The sequence below is a fragment of the Passer montanus genome, unplaced genomic scaffold (assembly GCF_014805655.1).
Source record: "Passer montanus isolate IOZ18808 unplaced genomic scaffold, ASM1480565v1 scaffold5, whole genome shotgun sequence".
In the NCBI taxonomy this organism is placed as follows: domain Eukaryota; kingdom Metazoa; phylum Chordata; class Aves; order Passeriformes; family Passeridae; genus Passer; species Passer montanus.
Genome location: NW_024369929.1, coordinates 15,530,017 through 15,549,782, shown reverse-complemented (window position 1 = coordinate 15,549,782; position 19,766 = coordinate 15,530,017). Strand labels below are relative to the sequence as shown.

The following is a 19,766-nucleotide window of genomic DNA, read 5'->3' as shown; positions in this document are numbered from 1 at the left end:
CAAAAACTACTCCTAAAAGTTTAAATATGCGGGGATGGCGTCAGGGATGACAACTCGCCGCTGCTTGAATATTCGCTTTTATTCAAACGCCAGAGGTGAAGTACAAACTGTAGTTACACGGCATTTTTATTTCCTTAAAAACAGTTATTGGTTACAGAATTCCAAACAACTTTCAAAACTAAGTTGTTGAACAGTTTCACCTAAAATGTGGTTTTTTTCTATCTGTTTAAAAAAGGATTTGAATTAAAGGATTCAGAATTAAAAGCTGTTACATTTTTTTTCACTCTACAAAAAGGAAAGTGAGGATGCAGTTACAGATAGTTCACCACAAATTCCCATTTTGAGGGGACCAAGCTTCTAGAAATATCCTCAACTCCAAATGCAGCTTTTTCTGAACCATTAGTGGGTCATTTAACCTGAAAAGAATCTGTAATCCCACGGGAAGTATCTGTTGCACCTGGCTACAACTGCATGTCACACTGCTGCTAGGGAAGAACACAAGAATTACATAGAATTTACATGACAAAAATTAATGACAGAAATAGGGTCAATAGATTTTTAGTATCCTTTCCTGTCCTAAAACAGCCACTAGACTAAAAAGAAGGATGAAAGTTTTATTTAAATAGTGTGAATGAAAGTTCTAGGGAAACTCAAGTCCACATTTTCAGCGAAGAACAAAACAAAGTTTTAAGTGACAATTTTAATTCCTGAAACAAATCAAAAACATACAGGTCCTTTAGTGTTTTACAAAGACTTTGCTAAAGGATTGAATTAATTCTGGTGGAGAACAGAAGAGGGAAGATTGCTTGCTGTGAGACTAAAATCAAAGACAAACCCACAAGATGCAATACTAGCATTTGAGAATATAACTTAAAAAGCATTGTCATGTGAACAATCACTACTGATTACAGCAAAAATATTATACATTTACTTCTTTCATCTCTTAACATTATAAGATAGGTTGGGCAAATACCTGGCACCAAAAAATTGATGCATGATAGTTCCAATACGTTAAACAAAATGTACTATATTAGAACATTAATATTTAAAAATTTATGGCGACTTCTCATCCAAATTTAGATGGTTTTACTGCTTCCTAGGAATCTTGTTTACCCCTCTGGAAAACCAGACTTCACCTTCTTTCACAGTATCCAAGGTGATCCAAGCTCCCAATGGAGACGTGAAGGGTGTCACTGGATATTCAAATGACTGTAACAAACCCGTGTCACATTTTAGCAGAATCTCCCAGCAGTGTCACAAACGTGTCCCCCACCAATGTAACAAGCCACTCCAGTGCCCGCTGGGTGTCACACACCAGCAGGACTCTAACACTGACCTGAACATAACCCCCTGTGAGCCGTACCAGGAGCTAAGATAGTTTACTCACCCTCTACTAATTATTAAATTTGATTTCCCACTTGTAGAGTAACATTATTGTTAAATCTAACTATTGGCAGCACCTGCGCTGCTGGTTTAGTTTCTGCAAGGGCAGTGCAGGTGCTGCTGCATTTGCTATACATTTTAATTGAACAAGTGTAATATACAATTCATATTTGAACATTATGCCATCCCAGTCCACACTCTGTCCATCCATCCAGGTGGTGCTGCAGTAAAATACACGATCTGGTTTAGCTAATGAAGTTCCTCATCAGGAGTCGTATCCGAGGCAGATCTGGTGCCTTTGGGGCCAGGCTGGAGGCGAGGAAAGAACCGAGTGAGCTTTTTGCAGGTGAGAGTTCTGACAGTGTTTAATGGTTTGCAGCATCTGCCTGCCGAGGCCAGCCTTCCTCCTCCACTCCAGAGTCGTACTCCTCTTCTGATGAGTCCTTGGTGGGAGCCCTAGGATTGGAAGGAATGATCAGACACCTTAGTGGAAAAAACAAGAGACACTTTCCACAGCTCCTGACAAACACATCACATGCACAGTGTCCTGTGACAGAAGTTCTGACCTTCTGATCTGGAAATGCTGCTGTGCACGTTTGCAGTGCCACCAGCACACAGGCTCATTAGCTGGATTCAATTAGCCTTCTGACTTTCAGTAAGTTGTTTGATTTAATCAATAAATTTACTATTTCTGGTGCTATACAAAATCACTTCAAGCAACCATCAGTGTAATACTTTTCATTCACTCCAAAAACACAAGGCTGAGCCAAGCTTCAGCACAGACAAGGTGCTGGAATGAGTAAATGTACCTTAGTGGATACAGCCACTCAAACAACACTGTCAGTGACAGAAACCAAGACACAGCTCCTAAATTTCAGACCTAAAATTCAGAAATTAATTTTTTAACCTGACCCATTCTCTCTTAATTCCATCCTTCATTCATGGAAATTGCTGATTTATTTTTTTTAATGTAGATTTGTCCAGTGTTTTCAACATTCCACATCATTGCCATACTCTTTACAACATCAAATTGATTATTTCAACAGAAGTTCAGCAAATCAATAGCTGTGCCTTTGTGGCTCTCCACTGCTGCAAGAGTAATGTAGAAAATTGTTGCAGCCTGGAGCTTGTATAAAAACCCCTATATCTGTGGTAAATGTAGGAAGAAAGAAACAGTTTAATTTCAGAAATTTCAGTACAGTCACAACTGAATTTCAAAGTTTTACTGTTACCTTAAAATTTATTTCCATTTCTACAGGTATACACACACAAAAGTAAGTTCACATATGTTTATTTTAAAATTTCTGTTTGAAAGCTAAAGCAATACAAATCCAAAGTCTCTAGGACAGAACAGGCACTAATTCAGCTGTGTACAACATAGAGAGCATTGAATCTTTTTTAGGTTGTGTGCATGACTTGTGCTTATTCCATCAGAATACCTGTCTAGTTGTATTACTGGTCTGTTCTGCTACTTCTGTTACCGTTTTACCTAATGTATCCTGGCTCTTTTTTGCCTTCTACAACATCTTTGTCAACTTCCACACACACGATGTCAGAATTGGGCACTTCAAACATGGGCTCCAGCAGCAGCTTTTCCTACAAGAAAATAGAGAGTAAAATATTTCTGTGTGCCCTCTTCTACATAAACAACTGATTTTCAGAGAGTCCTCTTGGAAGAACTCTGAATACTCACAGCTTTAGAATGACTTACTGTATCCATGTGAGGGCCAGAACTAAGTGTGGCTTTCACTGGAAATGGTCAAGATTAGGTCCATACACACAAATCCAGGAAGTTTCATTTGCTGTTTATAAGACTTAATTTACTCACCATTATAGATCGAAGACCTCTGGCACCAGTTTTTCTGTCCAGAGCCAGTCTGGCTATAGCCTTCAATGCATCTTCAGTTACATTTAATTCACACTACACAGAGAAAAATGGCAAGTTCACTTCATCATTTCATTTATAACTCAATGTGGTGAGTACAAGCATTACTGAAAACCCTGTATTTATAAAAATGAACCCCGAAGAGCCATCAAATGAAAACTCAAACCTTATCCATGCTGAACAGTGCCTGGTACTGAGGCACCACAGCGTTCCGTGGCTCCGTCAGAATCCGGACGAGGGTTTTCTCATCCAGGCTGTGCAGAGGAACCACGACAGGCAAACGTCCCACAAACTCAGGGATCATGCCAAACTCGATGAGATCCCTGGCTTCCACGTGGCGCAGCAAGCGATCCTTCTCCTCAATATCCTCCTGTGGGTCAGACTCTCCACTGATGTTGGCAAGATCAGCTGCTGCTGCAGCCCTTCTGCCTTTCCCCATGTTAGATGGTGTCCCAAATCCTAGGTACTGCAAAAACAAACACCTTCTGCTTAGAGAACTGTAATAACTGAGTTTTCTTCATCACTTTCCATGAGTATTAAAAAATCTGCAGTGCCTGATTATGTCATTACATACTAATTTGTAATGACATAAGAAACTCAAGAAACTACTTAGAGTAAAATTAGACCCCTTGCATACAATCAGTTTCTTAAAAGATTGAGTCTCCTCAGTGAAGAATTAATACATCAGTACAAGAGCAATTTTTTCTTAAAAGAAAGAAGGTTATCAACATGTTCTGGTCATTTTACAAGTACCAGTGACACTTCATAAGTGAAGCAAATGCAGGCAAGTTTGCTTACACGGGAAGCTACCAAATTAACGTGAACAAAAACTTGAATTTCAGTCACTCATTTAGTGTTAGAGACAGAGAGCACATTTTGTCAGAATGCTGCAGCCAGAACCCTGTCCCCAGACATTAATCTACAAAACAGTGAACTGCAGGGCCAGGTATTTTAAGATAATTATGGTTTTTAGCACCACTTGCTGAAATAAAGAAATGTAGTGTGTTTACAAATACAGCAAGACCTGTAGAAGTCAGTATTGCGAACAGTGATGAAGATGATAATTTTTCAGCCTGGATACAGCCTGATGCACTCACTTTTTCATTTTTCCTCCTGCTGATAATTCTGTCAAGACCATTAAAAGCACCAGAAGCTACAAACAGAATGTTTGTTGTGTCAACCTGCACCGTTTCTCCACGTAGTTTCCGAGAATTCTTTTCTGGAACATTTACTATTGTGCCTTCAAGTAATTTTAACAAGCCCTAAGAAGGAAAGAAGAAAAAACAATAAAAAAATTCCATTCTGTAGCATCATATAAAGGGGCACACCATGATATGTTCACTCATATTTTTTGCTCCCTTTTGCCTTTATAGTAACAGTAAGTGTCCAAAAAAGTCAATTTTCCCTATAAGACAATCCCACTCAAGGACAAAAATGTTCCTTTAATGTGGTTCACATTATGCATATAATGATTAGCTGCTTTAAGAGTTTTGTTTAAATGGGAAATGTTATCTGTCCTTGTCTGGAACTGGCTACCTGGATGGCTATCTGAATGCTGCAAAGACATTTTTGAACCAAAATGCTTCCATCAGGATGCCTCAAATTGCTTTTGAGATTATGTTTTTTAATGAAGTCAAGAGGAAAGATGTGTCTTTTGAAGGTGAATAATGAAGGAACTGAAGAACTATGACTCCACACATTCCCATGCTGTTTGACATGACAGGATCCTATGTCCTGTTCACTCAGGAAGTAAAATCACTCCATGGAAATATTTACCTGTTGAACACCTTCTCCCCCAACGTCCCGTAACTGATGGATACCAGGAACACTGCCAATCTTATCTACTTCATCCAGGAAAACAATTCCTGCAGTTACAGAAAATTTGGTTTAAAGATGACCCTTCTTTTAAAGAGAAGCAGGTGTCTACAGAGAATAATACGATTTCTGTTCTACTTCCCAACTGCAAAAATGTGTAATTTTGGCCAATTGTGGACAAAACCAAAAAATACACGTTACGCTCTTTTCAGGTTTATTCTGATTTAAACTTTGGGTACATGCAGCAGGACAGTAATTTCAGGAATACTGTTAGTCTCAAAAGGTTAGAGCACTTCAACAAAACGAACAGTCTCTGTAACACACATGAGAAGTTTACCTTGCTGTGCTTTTTCTATGTTGTAGTTGGCATCTTGCAGGAGTTTAGCGATGACAGATTCAATGTCTTCCCCAACATAGCCAGCTTGAGTCAAGGTGGTGCAATCACAGATAGCAAAAGGGACATCTAGGCATTTAGCCAGAGTCTGAGCCAGCAAGGTTTTACCTGGTAGAATAAAAGCTGCATGGTAGAACTGACACACATTTCTCTTAGAGCACACAAATCCAAGTACTTGGACAGGGACTTCTAACAAGGGTGTGTAGTGACAGGACAAAGGGGAATGGCTTTAACTGAAAGAGGGTGGCTTTAGATGAGATACTGGGAAGAAATCCTTGTCTGTGAGGGTGGGGAGGCCCTGGCACAGGGTGCCCAGAGAAGCTGTGGCTGCCCCATCCCTGGAAGTGTCCAAGGCCAGGTTGCACAGGGCTTGGAGCAACTTTGGATAGTGGAAGGTGTCCCTGCCCATGGCAGGAGTGGAACAAGGGGAGCTTTAAGGTACCCTCCAACCCAAACCATTCAAGGATTTACCTTATTAAACATTCTAAATCATACCAACATCTTAAGAATATTTTCCAAGGGAGATAGCTTTCATAAGCAGTGGTTTTTACATTGGCAGGCTGTATTTCTGGTTTCAGTTTAATAATGCACATTTAAGGCAGTTTGAAATGCATACAGTATCACAAAATGTCACACAATATAAAAACCATAATACATGTACTTGCAGAGTTTAAAGATTAAATAAATCAGTAGTCCTTTGCAGACACTCAGGGTGCAGTGCAAAGTCCAATTGCTCCTGCTTTGAAGTTGGGAAGAAACAGAATTAAAATATTGTTTAGTGAATGTTCTCCCAAAAAGCCTGCAAAATGCCATCACTTCAGCACAAACACTCCCAAGTCTTATGAACACACAAAATAATCTCTTTCCAACTCCCTGCAACTAATCTGTCCCAGAGGTGAAACAGCACTAACTGCAACATCTCAGCTTGCCAGCTAAAGCAGTGAAACTATAACTGCCACTTTTTAGTGAAAGTGGCATCTTTTATTCAGTCAGTAAATAAAGGCATTAAAAAAAAAAAAAACCACACAATACAGCTTATTCCTTTTTAAGGCCACTAGCTCAGTGTGTTAACATGGCATGAAAGCACTGGAATCCAATCCAGTTTAGTTTTCTTATAAACCAAATCTGAGTAATCACAGAAGAGGAGAATTACCCATTAACACCAAATTCCATGAAAAATAGGACACCTATAGAAACATGCAGCTGTATACCTGATCCAGTTGGTCCAAGCAGCAAAATATTACTTTTTTCAAGTTTAATGTCATCATTGGCTGAATCTAGTACTTCTCCTCCCCGTTTTTCCTGAGGTATCTGCTGGTTCATCTGTTGCTGCATTGATGCTCCCAAAGCATTACCATGTGGACTGATTCCAGCAATCTGCAGGAGTTCTGAAGAGAACAATAAGAGCACTGTTTGAGCACCAACAAGGTCTGTCACTGCTTTAAACACACAATAACAGCAAGCTTCTTCTGCAAACCTAGAATTCTCTCTGTACAGAACTTACAGAGAGGAAAGCAACAGAAATACAATACAATTATTACACAAACATGAACTCCAGCCACACTTTTGCAGAGGCATATAGGAAAAGCATTTCCAATGGCACAGTGGATTACCTAAAAGCGTTGCTCTACATTAAAAAGCAAGAGAAATTTTCACTCCTTACAAATCTACTCATTTTTACATAATTTCTTATAATTCTTTTTTAACATACAAGAAGAAATAAACCCAAGCTGTGGATTTCCATGACAAAAAAGTGCAAGCACTGGACTTCACCCAACATTTCAAACTAGCAGTCACTAAAGACTCTTCTCCATGTCATAAAAGTAGGTATTGCAGAGGAGGACATGAGGAGAGGGTTCACTTACTTGTAAATCTGTACTCATCCTCCCGTCTTCTGATTTCTAATTCTAAGAGAGAGGATGAAAACAGTCATAAAAAAGTAAGTCTATAAAAGCTTATAAATTCTCCACCTCTTGCCCTCTTCTGAATACATCTCATCACTGTCTATGAATGTATTTCTGACAAAAAAATCCCCAGAGCTATTTTTTATTGCTGCCAAAATTAACCCAAACCCCAAATTGCATGTTTTTGGAATGTCAACAAGCTATCTACCTCTAAAAACAGCAATCTATTACCTCTAATTAGATTTTCACTTTAAAACCAATTATAGAAGGGGAAAAAATGGAGCAGCAATTTTGGTTTGAAGAGGCTTCCTTGAACTCTCCCTGAGTGTAACAATGTTCCTTGTTGTGAAACAGAGCTCTGAAATATCTAAACATTCACATCAGTCTCTGTGGGTATGGACCATGTTATCTCCCTGTGGGGGGTCAGGAAATTCCTGGTGCCAGGTACACAACTGCTCTCTTACCATTACCAGAACAGTGCTACCAATGCTCCCTCCTCATTTAAAAGACTTATGTTAATTCAAAAAAAGGAGGTTTATAATGGTAACTTTTGCAAGATAGAACAAAACACCTTTCAAAAAAACCACCCAAGGTACACTTTGAGTCAGAGATGGTAACTTAATCCTATTTCTAAAAATAAATTAGATCAACATAGCTACACACTTACTCAGCAGCAAAAGTACTGCCAAGAGTAACTCCATCCACACCTGCTGGATATGGAACAATACTGTGGTGACCAGCAGATGCTGCCAGCAGGAGCAAGGGAAGTTAGAAATCCAAGTACTCATCAATTTACCTATGCAAAATATCACCTTCCTGATCTGCACTGCTGCTTGCAGATTCAGCAGCAGATTTACAGTTAAGTAGTAAATGAGATTAGAAAGAAAATTTAGGAGACTCACTTTAGAAAGTTAAAGGAGGATACCCCATAATATGGACCAGAAAAAAGGGCTAAGCATTTAATATGGTAAGCACCATAAACCTTCTGATTACCATTTAGATAAATCACAGAAGTTCACAGTGAAAATTAGATTTAGTAGAAATTCTTATAGATCATTTCAATTATAGAACATCTAGAGTCAGGGTAAAACCTTTCTCAGATTTCTCAAGTTACAGCCCTGAAATGGTAATTTATGGTAGAAAAATACCAAACATCATACAAACCTCTTGGTGTTAAAGAAGTCTGTTTCTCAACTTCTGCTTGCTGTCTCAGGTTAGATGGGATATTATTGTAGATTCTCTTGTAATGATTATACACAGCAACTGACAGCACCTTCTTGGCAAAACACTGACCAACAACGTATTTGTCGAGGTAGTTGTAAATCTGAAAAACAGCTCAATCTTAGTAACACTTCTAAATCATCTTGCAGCAAAAAAGGAAAAATAGTATATTGTGCCAAAGACAGACTTTGGTCTGAACTGTTACAGACCTGAGAAACAGAAACTAACATCTAAAATACAAAACATATTCCTGCTGATAAGTTTACTTAAAAACTGTGATGCTTACACACTCATATTGTGTCTGTCAGTTCTGACCTATGAATATATAAGCCCATTGCTATTTTCACTCAAATTTTTAAGAGGAACAGAAATTTTAAGAACACTTATTTTCTTAAAAGAGGCCTCTCAAGGAGCTGTGTGGAATAACCATTACAGTCCACCAAGAACTGAGAAACATAAAAGGCCTCCTCACTAATCTCCAGAGGGAAACCAAGTGACTTCAGAAGGACCATGGCTACAAGTTAATCAGCTACAGCTCTCACCCAAATCCACACCAAACAAAAGGCTCTGCAGCTACAGAAAGAAGCTGCCAAAACAAAAATACAGAATGCAAGGCCACAGTGAGAAAGAAAAGTTACTATGGTTGGTGAGGGCTGAGGTCAGCCTCAAGGTCACAGCTGAAAATGAAACCACAAGACAAAGAGAGAAAAACAAGCTCAAATACCTTTATTGGATCTACTTGTTCCCTTTATCAGTGCTCTGCTAGGTCACACAGCTCACAAAGGTTTAATCTTGAGCTAATCATCTTTATTGTTTGTTGCTCTGTCCCAGCAGCCCATTGCACACCTGATGCAGATTAAAGGAAGCATTTCTCCATGCTGCAACAGGAGGGCACTCTGGCTGGAATTCAGGACATACCTTTTTCGGTGGAGGTGGTGGCTTCTGCTGGAATGCCAATTTCACAGCTTCTGCTGCTGACTCAGGCTCTTTAATGATGCTCTTTTTTGTGTCTGCCTCTGACAGGACAACAAAAAAGTGGTGACACTTTTCACACTTCACAAAACGGGTGGAAGCTGCAGAAAAAGTCAAACAAAACAGTAAGAGGAATTGCTTCTGTCCAAGCTCATCACACAGAACAAGCACCTGTAACACAGCACAGCCTCTCTCTGTTTACACAACACTTCTCCCTCACTCACCTTAGAACATTTAAAAGCTACTATTGGCCTATGAAATTTGACACAGAAAGAACACAATTTGCCCAAAAAAATCAGAATGCTGGGCAGCAACCAGACAATGGATTAAACACAAAACTCCTTTTGATACTCAACCAGTAGCATCACACTCCTGAGAGAGACAAAATTAATGAAGGCTTCAGCCGTGCAGGAAATGTTCCTAACTCTCAAACTGACAACAAAATAAAATATTGTGGTTAGGCACAGACTGAAGTGCAGGGAAGCAGTCTAGAATATCAAAGACAGCATCACAGGAGGGCTCTGGCAGCTGCTGCTCTCTGCATCCCTCTGCCTCTGGAACACTGGGGATCAGGGCTGAGTCACCCAAGCCCAGGGCACAGAGCACAGGGGGTCACCCAAAGGGCTCACCCCAACAAGAGGCAGCTGTGGTATGCAACAAACCATCAAGGACTTTGATGTTTTGCAAGATCTTCTGCTTATTTATTTTTACTGTCAAGACGAGGACAAATTTCTTTCAAATTCCAAAAGCTAAACCCTCCTACTGCTGACTTTGTGAACTATGTCTCAAGAAATCTGCAAAGGCTGGTTTCATAAGCCTGAAAATGAGAACCTGCATTGCTCTTCTTTTCCTTTGGCAAAGTTGAAATAATAAAAACAGACAATAGAGAAGAATAATTAAAGTAATTCAGAATAGATCCTTTCTAGCCATACTACTATGCTACTAAAAGCAAATTATGAGCAATAGGATAAATTGAAAAGAAATATACTAGTAAATTAATTTAATTAAAAGTAAAGTAACTGTAGAAAAACAACCCTATGAAAATTTCAATGTCAGAACTTCTGAAATCATAGAAAGTTTTTAGAAAATGGCTTGAACACTGTAGCAGCAGCTGACTGTAACAACACCCTCGAGCAATAAACAAGCTGCTTATTTATAACTTGTTGTCTCCCATAGGACTGGCATCAGCAAAACAGGAGTGGGAGGGGTTTTCCTTACCAATAATCCCACCTTACACCTGGATAAGCAAGACCAACAGATTACTTTAAGAATATAGCAACTAAAATGGTGACCAGCACAGCTTTATTAACTTTACTTCAAAGAAATTCTGTGTAACAGCCTGGAAGTTCTCCTGGCAACCTTCCAAATTACTGTTATCTGCTTCATGGGAATGTGATGGAAATCCACTTGCACAAACCCATTCCTCTTATGTAACTACTATTTAGCAACAATACTGTAGGGAAAAAAAACAACCCAAGCTTTCTCCCAGGGCTCACTCAAAACACCTCGGGTATTTGTGATGACTACAGTGCCATGAGGCTGCTCTCCTTCCTTATGCAAGGCTTATTTAGGATAGAACAGCCATGAGAATGGTTGGGCCCTTTATAGAGCCACATGAATGATTTAAAAACCCCAGAAAATAAAGAGTGGACTGTAAGAGTACTATGGGGCATCTTCCCTAAAAAAACAACAAAAAAAAAATACACAATTGAGTTGCAGGCAACTTTGCTAATCCTAAATACTGTCAGGTTTTCATATGTTCTTTTAGCAAACACATAAAAGCACAACAAAGAACATCCATGTCAAATTACCACCCTGTCATTAAGGTGTCTGCAAATATTTACAGTGTGCCAAAATGCAAGTCAAATGTTGTTTTGCATCAGACAACATTGCCACAGAGGCTGCATTAGCAAAGGCATTTCTAAAGTCTGTGTGAGCTGACCTTGCCAAAAAGAAATGGCAGGTTTTTACAAAACATACAGGAAACAGAAATAATCAGGATTAAAATTAAAGAAAGAGTTGTAGGGTTGAGATAATGGGCTGCTATCAAATTACTTTAAGGTAAAAAATAAACCCCAAACCAGGAAAAAGAAAGCAGGGAAGCTTCTGAGTATGTACAATAGCAGGGAAGTGCTGCTTTGGAGGGTGGAGTAACCTGATGGCATCAGGTGGAGACAGTAAAAACAGCACCCAGATAAGGCTTCTTATGTCAATCAGCTTTCAGCTATTGGATTTCACTCCACATCCGAGGATCAAGTCTTATTTCACTGATCACAAACTCTCCTCACAGACTTTCACAACCCACAACAATACAGGAACTGCTGAGAAAGGAAGGCAAAGCAAAATGACTTTTTGTTTGCCTCATATTTTCCCTTCATTGTTAATTGCTGAAAAACTATTGCCAAGCAAATCTTTCTGCAAGATTTGCAGATACAAAGAGAAGCTCCATCAAAAACAAACTCCACTGGAGAACCAGCCTGTGACACTGCCACTCACTGGCAATTAATTTTCTAATGAACATGGCTTTTATTCAGTATTTTGCTTCTCTGCTTCTCTCAAAATGACTGAAAATCTAATATTTAAACTGAAACAAATGCTAATTGCATGTTTTCTTTTGGTTTTAGATATTTATTTAAGGCTCTGCAGGTTGGCAATTCTAACCAGACTGTGCAAATTCATCATTTTTCCTGACTAAGCAACAACAAAAAAATCAAGTTACACTAGGCTTAATACAACTTGCAACCTATTCATTTTTGGCAGAATTGGACAGATTTTTTTCTTAGTTTTTGTTTTATTTTTTCAAATAAATTTTATGATAATTAAAACTTCTGTTTTCCAGCTGCTTTACAGAGTGTGGTTGGGAAGCAGTTTGCTCAAATTAACAGACTAAACCAGAATAACACAAGTCCAGAAAAAACTTCACCAGGACTCCAGGAGCTTTGGAAAAAAGTGGGTTTCCAGTCCCAAGCTGTTTACAGAACCTGTGTTATTCTGAGGCTGCAACTCAAGTGGGTTCACTACTTGGGAATTTTAAATTGCATCTATCAATAATGTTCTCCCATGGTGCTGGTATGAATAAATCCTGCTCCCAAGGAAGTTTCCAGGCATGTTTAAGTGTTCCCAACAACACTGACAGAGCACTAAATCACATCTCTGCTTTCCAGGGATCGTTCTGGGATAGTGCTTGAATGGTATTTCCAGACAAAAGCACAAACTGCAGCACCAAGGGAAACACACCAGTGAAGTGAGAGAGTTTCAAAAGCATCTCTGCCTGCTCATGAACCATAAGGAGGTAAATGAGATTAAAAATCCTTTCGTTTCCAACCACACCCAGTCCAGGGAGAGACCACACTGAACACCAGACAGGATCAGATTTCCAGTTCCATGAACTCCTGCCAGGTTTTGCAGAATACCTTGTTGCCTATAGTTTCAAACAAACTGGAAAAACAACCTTATTCCTGGTGAGAAAAAGTTACTGAGGACTGATCCTTTCTCTAAAGAAATAGATTGTTATTGTTACAGAACTGTCTTGTCATTCATTGTGACATTTGATCATTTTAAATACTATTTTATATGAGTAGCAGCAAATAACAGAACATCCACTCATTATTTTGCCAGCTGTTACATTAACAATTGCTGCACACGTTTATGTGACCTTGTCTTAAGCTTCTTAGTGCACAAGTCTGATTATGACTTGGTACTTCCTCCTTGAGCCCCACCAACTAACAGTGGGTATTTGCTTTCTGACAGAAGTTCTTGTTTTCTAAGCTGGTCTCACTAGTGCTGAAATAAGGTATGAAATATCTTCAAGACTGATAGAACCTAAAGAATAAATGGCATTAATTTGGATTATACAAAAAAAAAAAAGGAGTAATTGCAGCTGGAGAACAAGGATTTTGGATTTTCTAGTTGGACTTTCCAGCCTGCTATTTGGAATGTATTATAGCTCTGACTTTGCCATGGAAGACTGTTCTAGTAAGCCATCTGTCAGATACTAATTCCTCTGCTGGATAAGCACTTTGGTTATAGTACATGCAGGATTAAAGTTATATTATTTAGGAAAGAAAGGACAGACACCACAAATGCACATACATCAAGAATATACTTATATAATAGAGACATTAAAGTATCTGTAGTTCAAATGGTATTAAGTATAAAATGCCATGAACTATTTTAAAAATGCATTTTCACAGATGCAATGTGAATTCCACTACCACATCCCCCCCCACATCATGGGAATTACACAAATGTACCCACAGAGACAATAAATGTTGGTCACACCAACAACAAAATTTCTGACACCACGTAGGCTGCCACACACCATCAGGACTGTGTTGAACCACAAAGTCACATCTGTGCCCATTTAAAACAAGGAAGTTTTAAGGAAAACTTACACACAAAGGTCTCCACGTGTGTGCACAAGTCCCCACACTTTGGGCAGCGCAGTTGGTTCCCTCCTTTCCCAGAGCTTCCAGAGCTTGACTTTTTACCACCACCCTCACCAACAGATTTCTAAAAGAGATTTCCAGACAATTAGCCCCAAACAATGGAGCTGGTACAGCAGGCATTTAGCAGTGTGCTTATGGAATCAAATAATTTGAATTTTGCAACAGCTGAATGACAAAGTAGCTATTGTCAGGATTTTTAAAGGCTTTGGATACATAGAATAATGTGACATAAACACTGGGAAGTGTTTTACATTTGCAAATTATTTACAAATACATCTGCATGTCCCAGGTCTGCCAGTCTTGGATGCCCATGGAAGAGGTATCCCATACCTGCATTAGAGCTGCTTGTCTGGCACTAGAACAAGCTCTGTCAACAGTGTTTTAATAGTGTGTTTTAATGTTTTACTGCCAGACAAGAAAACAAATCATATTTAGAGAGTGTTTTATTATCTCGACTGTGTGGACTCTAAGGGTTTCTGAAGCCACAGCTCCTCTCACTTCCTTGGCAGGTGCAGCAATCTATGCTAAAACATGCATTTCAAAGTGCTTGGAAATACTGCATTTTTTACTTATATCTGTATTTATGCCTTCATACTCTGATTAATACATTATATTTTAAGAAACAGCAAAAACCTCTCTTCCCACTTCTAAGGCAGTTCTTAATTTTTTAAACCTGTCTTGCCTACTGATTTCTCCTTACAACCCTTTTCAAGAAAAAAAAAACATTATTAATTTCTTTTATCTTCTTTTATCTTTTTTATTTATTTTTTTAAAAGTTTAATTGCACCTTCAGAACAGACCTGTGTCACCTGGACAGCTCCTCAGGTTCACAACACACCACACTAAGGCAAAGTTGTTGCCTGTGAACTCTCAAAATGTTATTTGCTGACTAAAGAGCAGCTTTATTCCAAGGTAATCATTTATCTGAAGAAGCTGTTTATTAACTATAATTACAGAGAATGACTGGGATAAAAATAGACTACTACTGACTAACAAGAGGTGAGCTCATGTCCTCACTGACTCGTCTCACTTAAGACAAACCAGTTCTAAACCCAGAAATGTTTAAAATGTACTTTAAAAAAAGTCTACTTGGGAGCACCAGGCTTTTGAAGGAGAATAGCTATGATTACTACTCTTTCCTGAAATCCTGTTCCTGATTTATGACATCAAGTAAAGTTTTCAAGTTCACACTGAGCAAAAAGACCTATAAAACTGGGAAAAGCATTGTGGGATGTTGACAAGGTTTATCTCCTAACAAATTCACAATACAATTTATTTTTTCGTCACTGCCAGTTGCAGCAATTTGAGGGATCAGAAATATCAGGAGGTGGCCAAAATTTTGAGATTAATTTTAAGTAAAAAAATTTTTAAAATGTAAGGGACATTTTACATAAATTACTGAAACCCCCAGTTTGTGGAAATTACCTTGCTTCCATCTCCAGAACCATCCTTGCTTGCACCATCCTTTGAAGCAAAATATGCTGGTGTTTCTGAAAAGTTTCTGAGAGGAATTCGTTTTAGAGAACAAGTTTCAAAAGTCCCAAGTTTTCCTAAAACGGGGATGCGTGTTCGACCACAAGTAATACCTAAAAAAACAAAAAGAAAAAACAACAACAAAAAAAAGAAAGTTAAATATTAAAATTCTCCTGTTTTAATTCCATTGCCACCACATCTCAGAACTGATTTAAGTGGAGCTTAAAGGTTTTGGCAACAGAATTCAGCTCTGAAGAGATTTTAATTATCCAAAATAAATTATCTTTACCACCTTAATGTTCACCTTGTTGAAAGCTACCTTGGCTGTCCAAAAAAGACCCCAAAATAATTGCAGATCCTCTAACATCAGACAACTGAGAGTCCTGTTATGGCATGAAATAGGGAACATCCCAGTTATGAAACTGATCCTGAGAATGATAAACACAATCACCTTACAGCTTTTATTGTGAAATAATAAAGACAAAACCTTTGAAGAATCTCCTTATTATGCAGAAATCAGGTGTTTCAGACTCAATAACTGCACGGCTGGATTTGGCTTTCACTGGGAACTCCACTAAAAATTAGTTTCCAGGAATTTGAGGCAGCTCTTGGCAGCAAGAGCAGCGCTGAGGGAACCTGAGGAGCTGTGTCCTATTTGGCACTCACCCCCGGGCCAGCACCAGCAAACTCGCCGTAACCTTCACTTTGCTGAAATTCCTTCTGCCAACATGGAAAAAACCCTCCCAGAGAAACTAAACAGCCTTTTCCTCCTCTTGCAACACGGGCAGGATTGCATTTCATGGCAGGGTATGACGTGAGGCAGCATATGTTGTGCTTGTGATTTCAACATCGACAGCAGCCTGCGATCTGTACCTCATCTCTCGCATTTAAAGTGGCAAATTTCTCACTTGGCTCCCTGGTTTTGGTAGGGGCTCTGTGCCTTACTGACAGCAGAGCTGTACAGCAACAATGGCAATTACAGACTTGCTGACAACACACAGGTTTGTTGCTATAGGGATGAGAGAATCCCGTGGAAAACCCAGGAACTCTTCAAAAAAATAAGAAAAAGTAAGAATGGCAAGAGAAGCACAGCTGGTTTGCTCTGAAAGAGGAAACAACAGCAACCAAGAGATGGGAGCTTAGCTGAAAGAGGATACTCTGAAAATTCACCTGGTTACTATAATAAGAAGGGAGAAAAATAAAGAAGAGGAACCATAATTCACGAGGAAAACTTACAGGCTCTGCAAAGCCACAACGAAGATGACAGAGTCAAATGAGATTTGAAGCTGGTTTATTAACTTACATGCTGCTTAAGAGTCCCTAACCTGAAGATGACTTGTGCTATTTTTAACATGACTAAAAATTAATCTTCTAAAAATCTCTCAACAGCATTGCTTCTGTCTGTAAACGTGAGGGAGGAATAACAATCAATGAGCCTCCCCATTTTAAATTCCTCTGCTGAGTGCTACTGCAACACATTTTAGATTACACAGGGTAAGCTACAAAAAACACCACAGAAAACTTGAAAACGCTGGCTGGCTCTCAGAAGCAGTTGTGTCTTTTAAGTGGATGTGCAGGGAACTCTGAGAGCCCCGTGTGCCAAGTGCACTTGTCAGGGAGGAACAAGCTGTGGGGAGTGTTCACAGGGCAAGAGCTGCTCTGAGCAGCTCCCTGGCGTGGAGGCTCACTCCTCTGAGATGGCTCCTGTACTGAGATTTGCTGTAGAAACTGAGAAAAACTCCTGAAAATCCAACAATGAGCAGCTTGCCTGGCTTGAACAAAACCTGGAGCCACACAAGTAACACTGGGGGATGTGGCCTGAGGCACTAACACAAAAGCTGGAACATTTCAGTCCTCATTTTAATAATTTTAACTCAGAGTGCTCTGGTGAGACAGAGAATGCACTGAGCACTGTACAGGATGAACTGTGGAACCTGACACAGCACTGAGCACTGAGCTGTGAAGACTAAACCAGGGGGAAAAAAAAAATCATATTATTGCTGCATCAGCTTGTGGCCAAGCATGAAAAGCCTCATGTGCTTATTGTGAGTGGTGTTTTTGGACAAAATATCATTGTATAATTACACAATGAAGCAACAAGAAAGTTATCACCACGACTTCCTTGAGTCAGTAAGCCCAGAGGGAGATTTCCAGGGGAAATCAACATTCCAGCCCAAAGCCTGGCAGCTGCCACGGAGGGATCCAGCCTCTGATAAATGTTCCAACACGTAACAGCTGGCAGGATGTGCTCACACTCACCTGGCAGGGGGCTCAGGTGATGTTTTTTTGGAGCACTGACTTCAAAACTGTCCCTAACCAATGGAACCAATCCAGGGTACTGGGATTTGTGAGTTAAGAAACGATGGGAAGCTCCTCAACATCTTATTAACCTTTAATTGATATTTGACAGAATAAATACTGACTTTTGGGGCAGGCCTGGGGGATCCTGGAGGCATCTACTGCTCAGGAAAGTGACAGGGACACTGTGACAAACTGGAACTGTCCCACATAACACTCGACTGATCACACTGATCTGTGCACTCTGAACTCCCTCAAGTTTGCACCAACCAGCAACAGCAAACAAAGCACCTGGCACATGACACATTTTAACATAAAAGACACACAAAAGTAAGATACATTTATTTTTAAATGTAGCTTTCATTGAAAGCTAATAGATAAACAATTGTATTGCTCTACCTGCATTTTATTCTTATTTGCTCTTTTACATAATCCTTTTGAATCTTAGATCTGACCAAAAACCCCACCAATTTTAGAAAAGATAATTCTCTAATGAATTCCAAACAGTACTTGCTTTGAAGTTGATTGTTCCAGACAGGCTGGGTTTGAAAGCACAGGTTAGAACCTTTCAGCTGATATTTGAGATAGAAATGTAATGCACCTACAAAGAGTTAACTCACCTCTTACTGGCAGTAAATGATCTCTGACTCATCAGGCTATTGCCGAGGGTACAGGAATTGAAAATATTGTTGCAAAAGTGGCAACAGAGAGAATTTTCAGCACAATTTGGGAGCGCTCTACCTTTCACCCAAAGCAGCACATGATTTATCTGCTCTCAGCACCCCGAGAACACCACAAAAAGCGTAAACGAGGAAAAACAGTAAAAAAGTAACAACTCCCACAGCCCTCAGCTTCCAGGGAGCAGCTGGCACAGTCTCGTCCTTTTATCAAGTTGGTAATAATTAATTTTGCTAAGCCCATCTCTATGAGAAATATTTCAAGTCTAGGCTACCATAAAGGCAGGCTTTTAATCAGTTAAGGCAACTAAGCCGTTTTTTAATCCCATTAAACACATTTACTCGCGCTGCAGAGCGGCACACGCCGGCCGGCAGCCGCTGAGCATCAATTCTGCCGAAATAAACTCGATTCCCGCATTCCTTCTCCCCCAAAGGCAAACCCCCCACAGCCGCACGGCGCGGGTGACCCCAGAAAAGGGCTGAAAGGAGGGAAAACAGGGCGCAGGCCGCCGCTGTCACAGCGCGATAAGGGCAGCGGCGGGCCCGGGGCTGCCCTCGGGGCCGGGGCTGCCCTCAGGGCCGGGGCGCGCTTACCTCTGCGGGCGGAGGGCAGCGTGGAGCCCAGGAGGCGGGCGGCGGCGGCGCAGCTGTGGCAGGCGGACATGGTGCAGCGGCCGCGGGCCCGCCCGGCTCCCCCCGCCGCCGACAAGGCCTCGCTGGCGACGGTGCGGCCCCGCCCGCCCCGGTAACGCCCCCGTGACGGCGCCGCGCGTCGCCGCGGGACTGCAGGTCCCGGCGGGCATCGCGCCGCAGCGCGCCCCGCGTGAGCGCACCCGCCGCGCGGGGGGTCATGGGAGGTGTAGTCCCAGCGGTGAATGGGTGCGCGGGAGCCGCGGGGCATTGCGGGAAATGTAGTCTGCTCCCCGACTTTCCCTGTCCTGCGCGCGCCGTCCAGGTGTGTTTATTCCCTGTGATTCCGCCCTTTAATTTCTCTTTCCAAGTGCGATGTGAGAGGAATATTTCTCTTAGACCACAGAAATGGGGTTTTTTAAAGGCCTTTCGTGACAAGATCAGGCTGAGACGGGAGCAGAAAAATTTTAGGCAAACTGAAGCGATTTGAGAACGAATATAAAATGATGCCGCGTGTTGCGGGGTGGTCTTCAAACAGGGAACAGCACTGTATAAATATATATTTTTTTAATGAAGTGAATCCTTTAGGCATGCTTTACAGAGAACACACGTACAACTGCAGGAAACTATAGGTCTGCTTCTTTCAGCTCACCTTCAACACCTATT

At 40.5% G+C, this 19,766-nt stretch overlaps 1 protein-coding gene across 3 annotated transcripts; it reads right to left on the bottom strand.

Annotated features, from left to right (window-relative positions):
• Positions 1-60: 60 nt before the first annotated feature.
• CLPX (caseinolytic mitochondrial matrix peptidase chaperone subunit X) lies at positions 61-19,221 on the bottom strand. 3 transcript variants are annotated; one of them, XM_039723120.1, is made up of 14 exons: positions 19,065-19,221; positions 15,448-15,608; positions 13,969-14,086; positions 9,521-9,675; positions 8,546-8,705; positions 7,343-7,384; positions 6,689-6,865; positions 5,421-5,585; positions 5,045-5,133; positions 4,366-4,530; positions 3,435-3,734; positions 3,212-3,304; positions 2,823-2,979; positions 61-1,839 (listed from the first exon to the last, which is right to left on the bottom strand). In XM_039723120.1, exons 1-13 carry the CDS (start codon positions 19,132-19,134, stop codon positions 2,869-2,871), a joined length of 1,806 nt encoding a protein of 601 aa, XP_039579054.1. In that variant the 5' UTR covers positions 19,135-19,221; the 3' UTR covers positions 61-1,839; positions 2,823-2,868. The 3 variants fall into 3 exon arrangements, with proteins under 3 accessions (XP_039579054.1, XP_039579052.1, XP_039579053.1); XM_039723118.1 differs by having other exon boundaries at positions 2,873-2,979; XM_039723119.1 differs by lacking the exon at positions 7,343-7,384 and having other exon boundaries at positions 2,873-2,979.
• Between the last annotated feature and the right edge of the window lie 545 nt (positions 19,222-19,766).

Coding starts and splice junctions, on each gene's coding strand:
- CLPX (XM_039723118.1), bottom strand. CDS start 19,134: ATGTCCGCCTGCCACAGCTGCGCCGCCGCCGCCCGCCTCCTGGGCTCC. Junction 9,676..13,968: donor ACACGTGGAGACCTTTGTGT/GTAAGTTTTCCT, acceptor CTTTTTCTGCAG/CTTCCACCCGTTTTGTGAAG. Junction 4,531..5,044: donor GGGGAGAAGGTGTTCAACAG/GTAAATATTTCC, acceptor TTTCCTTCTTAG/GGCTTGTTAAAATTACTTGA.